Genomic DNA, 11740 nt, shown 5'->3' on the forward strand with positions numbered 1-11740 from the left:
GCTATAAATCTCATTCAGTATTGATCTTTGCAGCCAATAATGTCAACTATCCTGAAAACCGTTTTCTTGCCATATGTGAACTTACACCTAATAAGAGGATTTCCTCTGCCAATCCTCCATGGTTTTACAATTCAGGATGCTGAAATTGTCTGCACAGATTCAACGGTTATAGTTTACAGCGATCTGCTCTCCACAAAACAATACTTATATGCTGTTATGTAAATGAAATACACTTCGATGCTGTGCTTACAAATTTAGAATTGTAAATGTAGTGTTTTCAAGTGTTAAATAAGTTTTGTCATCAATATTGTATAAGAGATGCTTGTACATAAAATTTGTAACATTTGGTGCACTAGGAAGAGGTAATTGCAAGTTCACATCTCAGATAAAAATGCGGAAGGAATGGATAACAAGAATTGGTAAAGTCAAAAATTTGAGATTCTTGTGAATGGTAAATGTCGTTTTTTTTTTCTTCTTCTTCTTCATTTTGGAATAAGAAACCATGTGAAAATGGTTAAAAAAACAAACCAATTTACCTAGTAGGCCTGGGGTTGTGAGGGGCCAGACCCGAATCAACTACAGGCCTAGCACATCAGTTTCAATCACTTACATCTAACTCATCTTTCGACTGAAGTTCAAGTTGATTATTTTTTATCCTAGTAGGCTAAAAAAACATATCCTCTAAGGAGATCAAGGACCACCCACTTTGATCACTTTTGTGCGCCATTGTCTTTTGACCGGCCCAATGAACATAAGGGTAAAAGGAGAAATTCATCCAAGACAAGGCCGCTCAGGCTCTATTCATTAAGACTAGCTTAAGATAGTGTGTATCATACTGGTCGGAGACAATCACGGGCTACACTAGCTATGGCCAGCCTACCTCGTCCCATCAAATTGTCCCATCAGGAGGCTGTCTCATTAGCCAAAAGTAGCCTTATGGAGCAACAATGCTCCCTACCATGTCACACGTGGTATTAAAGATATAAATACCTCTCTCACTCTCTTGGTAGGCCATAACTCTCAATTTCCTCTCTTCATTTTTTCTTTCCAAAATTAGCAGCTAACTTGAGTTTTGGAGTGCACATTGCTGCCTAGCGTGGCATTATGCCCTTCTTGGCTGGACCCTAGCTATGTTGGGCTTCAGTAGAGCTTCTTTCCCACAGAGCCATGTCCAAGATACTGCTTCATAGTGACCATCTCCATCTTGTGTTTTCTTTTGAGCTTCTCCACTTGCTTCTTTAACGTTTCATTGTCTTGTTGAACCTTTGTAAAGTTGTCCTGCATTGATATGAAAATCATAAGTGATGAATCAGAAAGCTACCAACACTTAACCCCTCCCCCCTCCTTGTTAATTAATAACCTAATATATCATTAAATTGATTCGATATGACCTTTTCTAGAAAATGCTATCATAATATTCAGTGTTCATATTAACTTCCAATTTTCCCAGAGTCATAAATACGTTTTGTTGATAAATGATCAATCTGATTAATGATCAGGACCCTCTTTGTGAGGTACCACCACCAAACAGAAGCAATCAGAAAACATTATCGTATAGTCTGATTGTGAAGCCAAACTAGACAGAATGGTCACTAAATATAACAGTGTTAAATATTAGTCCAGTCAAAAGTGACAGATTCTGCAACTGATGCTACATGTTCAGCTTCTCTCCACCTAACAACGAGTTCTCCAGCAGCATGAACAGCTTCTGCAGTGTCTCTAAGTTGAATTCTAAGACTCCTGTTCTCCTTTTTCAACAATTCTCTCTCCCTCTCCTTCTCCACCCTCAATGTAGAAAGCTCTGCAGCAAGGGATTTTGCAAAACGAGAGCCATGACCTTTTTTCCCTGCCTTTGCAGCTGCCCTCTTCACCTCTGCTATCCCTTCCATGATTGCACGATGCTTTCCAACCAAGTCATTGTACTTCTCCTGTAGTTCAGCATAGTGTTCAACCATTCTAGCATGCCCAAGGACTGATCTGTGAAGTACATCATCCAACTCCGAAGTGCACTTCTTCGCTAATGTCAACTCCATCTCCAGCTTCTCTGCACGTCGGTGGTGGGATTCAATATCAATTCTCAGTTCATCAGTTAAAGAAATCCAATCGCTCTCCATTTCAGTCCATCTCTCTCTTTCCTTCTCTAGTTCTTCCTTGCTATAACCGAGTTGATCTACACCACTTTTTTGTAATTGGAATGATGGCGAAACAAGAGGATCTCAATTTTTCATTAGACTTGTTAGAAGATGGATCAGAATATGACTGCAACTTGCTTTTTAAACTTTCAATTTCCTTAAGAAGTGCTTCCTTCTCATTCAGATCAAAATATTGATTCCCAGTCCCAGCTACCACAACTTCCTTTATTTTACATTTTTCCTTTATAATCTCCGGCTGATAATTTTCAACAGAATTGTACCTTAAAAGCTGCACAAAACACACCAAGAACAATGTTAGAAGGGATTTCCAACATTTGAAATGCTAAGGGATTTCCAACATTTGAAATGCTAAGTGTGATAGAGGAAAACAATTACTGACCTTGTCTTCACCCCTCTGTGAATGATAATCATCATTCTTGGAATCCTTAAACGGAACTATTTCATTCTTTGAAGCCTCAAGGCGAAGTTTATTAATTTCTTGACTGTGTTCTTCTTCCATCAGTTTGTACTGCTCTACCTGTACAAATTCAAAACGTCAATAATGAAGAATCCACATTATAAAATCCCAAGAAATTAAAGAGCTTTGTAAATTCTTGTGACCTGTCGATTCAACTGCTCAATTTTGGCAGCTTGCTCCACACACACGTTTTCAAGCTCCTCTCGCTTAAGACCTTTTATCATAGCATTGCCTGCATCCTGAAACAGCAAAAACAGAAACTAATTTTAAAATGCAGAAATGGATTTCTCTTAACTGCACTTGCCAGAAATTTAGTCTAGCCATACTTGAGGCACTTCATCTGTCAATTGAGTGGGATTCTCTGCCTCATCAACAGGTACAATCCATGTCTTCAAGCTATCCTTAACCTCATTGGAATCCTTCTCAGATATTCTTCGTTGGCAAGATGTACAAAGGAAAGAAGAAGATGGTCCATTTGAAGATGGTCTCTCTTCTGGTAGTGTCTGAACAGAAGCATTGGCCTAATCAATTTCTGCACAAGGTTCCAATTTCAAGTGCTCAAAGGAGAAGGAAACTGAAGATTTTTTTGATGCAGAGTTCCGTTGGTGATAGTCAATAATCTGTAAGCCTCGGTGAAGGCTAGCAGCCAAGGTCTCAGCAGGGCCTGCAAATGTCTTGCTTGACCGCAAAGAAGAATGGACCTGCTCACTCTGTTTAAGTGAGTGTCTTAAAACATCCAAGTTGAACTTGGAACTTTCTGAAACACTGTTCTGACTTACTAAATGACTTGATGATGATATATTCATGCTTTTCCTTTGTATATTTCCAATTTTTGGAGATTCAGACAATGGTGGGTCTTGGAGGAGTGGGGACTGACAGCATGAGCTAATTGAAATGCTCCTTCCGGTTGCAGGACCAGAAGCTGTTAAGGTGTTAGCAGCACTTACAAAATTGTCTTCCATAGAACCATTGGCCATCTGAGGAAGTTCATTCCAAGGTTCTTCCATATAGACTTCTTCAGTCATACTTACTTCACTCATCAAGTCTGTCTCACCACTTTCCTCCATTGAATAAAACTGGATGGAATCCCTACTAACAGGCTTGTCTCTAATATTGTCTTCAGAAGAGCTATGCAACTTATCTAGATGCTGACGAATCTCCCTTACATCATCCTCATCAACATTTACCTCTTCATCAGAATCATTATCTATGGGGGGTAGAATCAAAGAGCGGTACTCTCAATTGATTCAAGCTTTCACGTACATTACGCCCTTGAAAATATCCATTTTGACTTCCTACTGATTTACTAGACTTTGCTCTTATAAGTTCCTCCTGCAACCAACAAGATTCAAATTTCTTTAACATCAGTAGGATTTCAAAGTAAGATTTCAATTATAACTCTTGCAGGATAACTTAATACCTTCAACTGATGAATTTGATCACTGAGACCATTAACATCATCCTCTGTGATTTCATTTATTACAGGCTCGTTTCTAATGAATTTTACTCGTTGTCCAAATCTGAGAGTTCTCAGTGTATCACCACTATTTCTGCAATCACAAGGCATTCTTAATTTCAGAAAAATACCAAAATCTCAAGAAATTTTTCAAAAGAATGTTGAAATTTGTTTTATAATTACTATCTTATGAAAAGACTCAATCTAGGTGAGCATTAGCATGTAACTTCAAACTGTAAACATTCTAAAGGTTCACATGGTTATTGTGCAGATTCTGTAAATAGAAAACTAAAAGTAGTTCAAGTCATATATACTTGTTTTCTGGTGAGATGGCACAGAGAACAGTCAGTTTTAAATTGCCACCAAGTGATTCTTGCAGTAAATGTGTTAAACAGGAACCTCTATATGTAATATCTTCCAAATTTCCAGACTGAGCAGCCTTTGCTAGAATATTAACCAAGTGCCTGCACCAATATAATAGAACAGTGATGATGAAACTCCGTCATTAAATCCAACCATGGCTATATTCTTGATATCTTGATAGCATATGTAATTAACCCCAAATAATTGGTGAACCTTTAGCATGCAAGAAAATAAGTTGCTATATAGTCGCCCCCACACTTTTGGCATAATATGGCAAGAAAATAATTGTAGCATGGCAAGAAAATAAGTTGCTATCCAGTCGCACCCACACTTTTATCATAATATGGGAAAAAGAACTGATTATAGATTAATTGCAATAGTAGGATCACAAATACAACATCTAATCAGTATTCTACATAAAGAACATCTTATAAAACAAATTTCTCTAACTTAATAAGGCTCATGGCATCATCATACCCAAGTTGTGATAAGGACTTCTTCACATGTTTGCCTTCCTTCACACCTTGTCTGCGCGCATCATCAACTTTATTTCTATCAAGTCCAGCTAGATCAACAAGGGTGATTCTGCTTGTTTTTGAACTATTAAAACATTTAGATGAGGTTCCCCATGGCATCAGTGGATAAAAGAACATATCTGAGTGATAGAACTTATAAAGGGATAATAACAGTTAATAATAGCAACTTTAGAACTCTATCATGGATAATGAGTAAAAATGGCATATAAACATATGGTTCCATTAAACAGTAAGACCACTCAAGCACCTTGTGTGCAAGGAATAAGTCATTCAATGAATAGTTTATCACAAACAAACAATCTCTTATTCAGAACAAAATATTTTACTGATAACTGACAGAAATGTCCGATGATACCTTGCACCATGACTCAATGATGAAAGTAAAAACAATATGGTTGAGGACTATAAAGTAAAAACCTTGCGCCTCAAAATCTCTGAGGTTATAACTGTTATGTGTAAGTATATACGCATAACATGATCAAGGACTATAATACCTAGTATCACAATTGATAAAAATCAATACAAACTAATAAGAATTTCATGTTTTTACAGATATTTAAACAATCACATATATGGTGTGTTGAACATATTCACATTTTCTTCATCTGAACAAACTCCTCAATATAAAAAGAAAATTATTGGTCATTTCCAGCACCAAAGGATCCACTGTACAAGATGAGTCAAGTATGGTCACTATTTTCCTCCCAAAAAAAATAAATAAATAAATAAAGAAGTATGGCTCTACTAGGGAATTACTGATCAATGAGAGAGACAGGAACACACATATAGAGAGAGAGATACGGATCGTAGAATTTTTGGTAGCAAATTAATTTCCCTTGATGCACTAGCTGAATTCCCAACTAAATCAATGAGCAATTCTTTGAGCTAGGGAATCACAATGATAAATAATATATTTACCACTGACTCGCTGCTATATACAGTAGCTGGGCACGTCAATTTCAGCTTTTCCACTTTCTGCATTTGAAAATTCTAGCTATTAAGAATAAACCCCAAAGACAACCAATGAAATTGGAAATTAAGTTCTTAGTATCAGACCTGGGATCTATCTCTTCCCATTCCAACTTGAGCGTTGCAGTTGGAATTCGGGTTGGACGAGAGCTCCGTTTCCAGAGACGGAATCGGATTCGAAGCCATCCGAAGTGGGACAGGTAGTGTTTTTGGGGACGTCTGGCATAGGGTGGTGGTCGATGGTTTCTTCTTGGCCGATGTCTAGAATCTCCTCCATTATTGAAAGCCCATTGATCCATATCAGTGCCACAACTAGAAGTGGGTAAATGAGGGACTGAGGAAGACCCACAACTATGCGTAGCACTTGGACTCGGCAATTGAAAAACATCAGAATTTCGGGAACAACAGATGCACTCTACACGAACCCCCCACCTTCTTGGATGGTTTTTAACCCAATCCTCCATTTCACATGTTAACTCAACGTAATTTAATTCAGATGGTTTTGACTTATTCAATTGGATCTGAAATTTCTTATTAGGTAAAGAAAGTATCATCAGATGGTCGGAGAATTCATCTGTATAACTAATGTTCTCATTTTCACAACCATTGATGGAAAGGTAAACAGTACAAGAAGGCATCCGTGGATATTTCAGCGGTCCAAAAGCAAAACAGACATCAATTATATTTGGAAATGTGCGACCAACCCAAAATGATATGACATTTCCATCACTCTCATGGTTTAAGTTCAACCACTTTGGAATCTCAGTTCCTGGTAGTACAATTCCAAAATAATCATCTTCAGGTTTAGAGCCCGTGTCAGGCAAAACCGAGCGATAGCGACGAACCTCATCCAGTATTTCGGTTGATGATGTTTGTGGATCCATTAATATCCTGCTTCTTGTTCCCTTGCAACCTTTATTTGGAAAAATCCCTAAAAATTCTCCAATCTGCATTCAGTTAGCAAATTCAGCAAATTGAATTAGGGAAGAAATTAACAAAAATTGTTTCTTTTTTATAACTTAAATAAAAAAAGAGAGAAACCTTTACCTGATTCAATAATCTGCTTGACGATTGTGGATTCAACGAACAGCAATTGCGTGCAACCACAACTTGTACAGATTGTGGAAGCCTTGGAATTTCCTGAAGCTGCTTGCATTTTGCCATATCAAGTGACTGTAATGTAGTAAATCTGCTAAGGCTTTCGGGGATGCTAACAATATTAGTTTTAGATAGATCTAGACTTTTCAATACGGGGAAGTACTCGGGTTTCATCAAAAAATCTAATTCAATTATATTTTTATTGCCCCTGAAACTCACGGTATCCAACATCAAAAACCCATAACTGGAAAAGCTATCCAAATAATCGCATGTCTGTCTCAATTTGGCGGTGGGAATAGATAGTCCAATAAGAAGTTGCAATTTATAGATGTCATCAGGAAGATACCTAAGGTTTTCACAATCCTTTACGTCTAAGAAACGAAGCGCAGTGAGACACTTGATTGATGAAGGCAACTCTCGAATACCACTCCCACGTAAATTTAAATCCCTTAAACATTTCATTTTTGGATGAATATTAGGCAACTTCTCAAGCCTCAAGCAGTCCATAAGAAGAAACTCCTCAAGAGATTTTAACCTGAGGTTGTTTGGAAGAATTTGAAGTTTACCACAACCTTGGAGTTTCCATATCCGAAGCTTATCAAGAATTCCAACAGTCTCATGAACCTTAACTAAATTTTGACAATAGGAAAGATCCAATTGTTCTAAGCTTGGGGCACACAACTCAGGTAATTCTGTAATGGACTCACACCTCTTCAAATTGATATATGTTAAATATTTTAGCTGGATTCCCTGTAGAAGAAAAAAAATATTTATTTTTAACCAACATTCAAATAAAGAAATTACAATTATTTTTTGAAGGTAAAGAAATTACAATTTATAAATACTAATACTCATACCAATTTGAATGTTGTCTCCAATCTAATAAGACTACGTGGCATCTCAAGTGCAACAAGTTGTTGAGGATTATATTTGGATGGCAAGGAAAATGGAAATTCAGGCCATTGAAGCAAAATTAACCCGTTAGGGAGATATTTGAGTTCTTCACAAATGCGTACATTACGAACCATAAGAAATTTGAGATATTTCATCTTTTCAAAAGCTTTAGCTTCTATTGGTATCGTTATCGGTTGAGGTGAGCAGCACATAATGCCTCGAATTTTACTTGATCCCTAGTTGGACAAAGCATTAGTTACACCTATCAATAGAACTATACAAATTTTTAAAAATTAAACAAACATATACAAATTAAATTAAATTTTCTTCCACATTAAAAAGAAAAAAAAAATCAATGGAAAAAAAGAGATACAAAAGAGTTTATACCATATTTGTAGTAAGTATTTCATAAGCATCCTCAAAACACCATATCCTACTACGTTTTCCAAGCTCTTCTGATTCTTGTTGAACAATTTCTCTCCCCATTTGTTGAAGCAAGTCATGCATCCACAAATTGCCAGATTGACCAACAGTTATGAGACACTTATTGATAAGTTTTCCAATTCCATAACCTGGATATAATTTACAAGCGTCTAATATATTCGCTACGTAACTCCTATCGAATCCCTTAAAGAAACATGCAATATCCAAAAAAATATCCTTTTCGATCTTTCCAAGTCCATCATAACTTATTTTGAGCTTTTCTTGAATTTTTTCGTGAGGGATGTTTTTATACTTTTCTAATGCACTTTTCCATTCACATATACTTTTTCCACACAAATCAGAACCTATTATTTTAAGAGCTAATGGGAGGCCATTGGCATAATGTATGATTTGCTCTGCAACTTCTGAATAATCTTTCTTAGGTTCAATTTTTTGGAAGGCATGTAGATTGAAGAGTTCATGAGATTCAGATTGATTTAATTCCTTAAGCTCATAAATTTGATGATCTTTTCCAAGAGTGTTTAGCACCTGTTTGTCTCTTGTTGTTATAATGACTCTACTTCCTAAAGCAAACCAATTACATTCTCCAAGCAAATTTACCATCACTTCTAACTCATCCACATTGTCAAGAATTAAAAGAAGTCTTGTACGACAAAATCTTTCCTTTATCATAATAATTCCTTTGGGTACGCTGTCTACCTTTACATATGTGCCCCATGAGATCTTAGAAAGAAGCATCTCTTGTAGTTTGATTATGTCATCATTTGTTCCCGACTTTTCTTTGACGTCCTCTAGAAAGCAACTCAATTCAAAACAATTAGCGATTCTATTATAAATAGCCTTTGCAATTGTAGTCTTACCTACTCCTCCAAGACCATGAATCCCTACCATGCGAACATCATTTGACTTCATATCTAAAAGCAATTCTATAGCATCCACACGAGAATCTATTCCAACTGGATGTTTAGTAACAAATAACTGAGTGCGATTCAATTTAGTACCTAATATCTCTTTAATAATTCTCTGGATAAATTGAGTTTCAGATTCAATATAGCTGTCAAACACAAAGCATAAGAAACATATAATAAGTTAGACTATTTGAAAATATATATTGATGGGTCGTTCAGGTACGAAGAGTTCAAAAGTTCAAAAGCTATTGTGGGTTGGAATAGTAAGTTCATCTAATCAGTAGTGCCTAGGGGCAAGGGTCTTTTGCTGGATTTGTAACTTCTCTTCATATAAGGAATTGTCTTATTTGGGTTGGGTTGCCCTTGTAATCTTTTTTCTTTTCTTTTCTTTTTTTCATTGGAGATGTTCTCTATCTATTTTTTTTCACATCCTCACCATAACATTGTGTTATTTGTTTATTACTTTACTTTTATTGCATGCTTTATTGATTTGTGACTTTTTTTATATATATAAGTTAGAAACTCTACTATAGTCTAATCTAAGTATATTTGTGTGTGAAACTCATTCTTGGAGACTTAAACATCGACCCTTACCGCCCTACAAACACTTATACTTGTAGAGTGACCACCGCACCAAAAGTGGTTGATTTGTGACTTGACAGTTTCATTGATTAAATCATTAAAATTGGATTGGTACAATTGGGAATTAATTCACAAATGAGTAGTTTTTTTTTTTTTTTTGGTGAGCTACAATAGATTCTCAATTAAAAGAGTTAAATAATCTTTTTAATGAGTATGCAATGAAGTTTCTTTGAATGTCATTATTGAGAATATATATATAAATATAAATATAAATAAATAAATATATATATATATCTATATATATATATATATATTTAGCTACAATTGAATAGATTATCAAATAAAAGAATTAATTTATGGTTTTACTGAGCATACAATGAAGTTGACTATTCTTAACTTAGCATTACAGCTTCAAGAGATCAATGATTTTTTTAGAATCGATGATTTTTCTTTTCTTTTTTTTCTTTTTTTTTTTGTTGAGAGAAAAATTACTTACAAGACTTTACATATCATGAAAAACAATTATTATAAGAAGTTTATCATTATGGGCATTATGTAGTTTAAGACTCAAACTTTTAATTTATTTAAAAAAATCAATAATTGTACAAATAGATGGTAGGGATTGGAAATTCAATAGCTTATCAACTTGTTTTTAGAGTAGTTTGTAATCATACTTAATTATCCAAGATTTATTGTAACTACAAAATGAGGACTTTCTGTCATAAATATTATATTGAAGATTAAGCTCACAACAAAATGAAAAAAAAAAAAAAAGATTATCTAACATTCTTTGATCATGTATATTGCTATTAAATTTTAAACAAAATTAATTATAGATTATTTTTTAGAGTACAAAAGAAGATCAAATGCCATTTTGTCATTTTGATAGATCATATAATTGAGTTGAAATATATTAAAAACAGTTTTTTTTTTTTTTTTTTTTTGTTCTTCTATGTTTTTGACTGAAGTTTATATTTTATTAATACTGAATAAATACCAGTATTTTTTTTTACATATTAGCGTAGTTTTGAGCTTTTGTATATTTCTTATGTGAATTTTTTTTATTCATGATTGGGGTTTGCCAAAGATGAAATCCTAATTCCCTCGTAACCTTTTTCTAATCTATGATTGAGCCTACTGAAGACGATTTAAAGTTTGTAACTCATAAAAGCACAAGAATTAATAGTCATAATTGGTAAAATTATATGGCGTTAATTTTAATTTTTTTTAATTTCTACCATCGACTTTTATAACTTAACTACCTCAGTAGTAGAAGATTCTATGAAAAATATATATATGTATTTTTTAGGTTGTGATTCCTATAACAAAACTATTAAACTACTTATAGAAGAGCAGTGAATAGTTACATACCCCTCCTTGTAATACAACCCAGACAATTCAGTCACTTTAGTCAAAGCTGTCCTCCACCTTTGAACCTTCTCCAAGCTATCCTTTAAATTTTCTTCATGTTGAGTTAACGCTACTCCAAACTTTCCCTTTTGTTTACGTATTTCTGATGGATCTACTTTGTAAAATATAGGTAGAACTAATTGTCTATTATTTCTACACTCAAGAATCTTTACTAGCTCATCTAAGCACCAACTAGAAGATGCATAATTTTCAGAGAACACAACAATCAAAATCATTGACAATTCAATAGCCTTAAGAAGTTTTGTTGAAATCTCTTCTCCTCTCTGAAGGCCATTATCGATAAAGGTGTTAAAACCCTTATCACATAAAGCTTGATATAAATGACTTGTAAAATTATAGCGGGTATCTTCACCTCTGAAACATAAGAAAACATCATAGATAAATTGGGGAGTGAAAGAAGAAGAGGCTCTGTTGTTGATTTGGAGAGCCATAGGAATCTATGATCAAAA

At 34.7% G+C, this 11740-nt stretch overlaps 2 protein-coding genes across 6 annotated transcripts; both read right to left on the reverse strand.

The window, feature by feature from the left end:
• Positions 1-432: 432 nt before the first annotated feature.
• Positions 433-11740, reverse strand: LOC115955133 (TMV resistance protein N-like). Of its 5 annotated transcripts, none has more exons than XM_031073191.1 (14): positions 11232-11740; positions 8314-9424; positions 7890-8162; positions 6982-7782; positions 6022-6881; positions 5884-5940; positions 4907-5029; positions 4381-4530; positions 4031-4160; positions 2937-3942; positions 2754-2849; positions 2533-2670; positions 1675-2421; positions 433-1278 (listed from the first exon to the last, which is right to left on the reverse strand). In XM_031073191.1, the coding sequence occupies exons 1-6, from the start codon at positions 11720-11722 to the stop codon at positions 5925-5927; spliced, it is 3552 nt and encodes a 1183-aa protein (XP_030929051.1). In that variant the 5' UTR covers positions 11723-11740; the 3' UTR covers positions 433-1278; positions 1675-2421; positions 2533-2670; positions 2754-2849; positions 2937-3942; positions 4031-4160; positions 4381-4530; positions 4907-5029; positions 5884-5924. The 5 variants fall into 5 exon arrangements, with proteins under 5 accessions (XP_030929051.1, XP_030929048.1, XP_030929049.1 ...); XM_031073188.1 differs by adding an exon at positions 5560-5631 and having other exon boundaries at positions 433-2421; XM_031073189.1 differs by having other exon boundaries at positions 433-2421; positions 4907-5014.
• LOC115956287 (kinesin-like protein KIN-12F) lies at positions 2155-5064 on the reverse strand. Its single transcript, XM_031074711.1, has 9 exons — positions 4907-5064; positions 4381-4530; positions 4031-4160; positions 3879-3942; positions 3186-3817; positions 2937-3131; positions 2754-2849; positions 2533-2670; positions 2155-2421 (listed from the first exon to the last, which is right to left on the reverse strand). Exons 1-9 carry the CDS (start codon positions 5062-5064, stop codon positions 2155-2157), a joined length of 1830 nt encoding a protein of 609 aa, XP_030930571.1.

Source organism: Quercus lobata, chromosome 8 (genome assembly GCF_001633185.2).
Source record: "Quercus lobata isolate SW786 chromosome 8, ValleyOak3.0 Primary Assembly, whole genome shotgun sequence".
Classification (NCBI taxonomy): domain Eukaryota; kingdom Viridiplantae; phylum Streptophyta; class Magnoliopsida; order Fagales; family Fagaceae; genus Quercus; species Quercus lobata.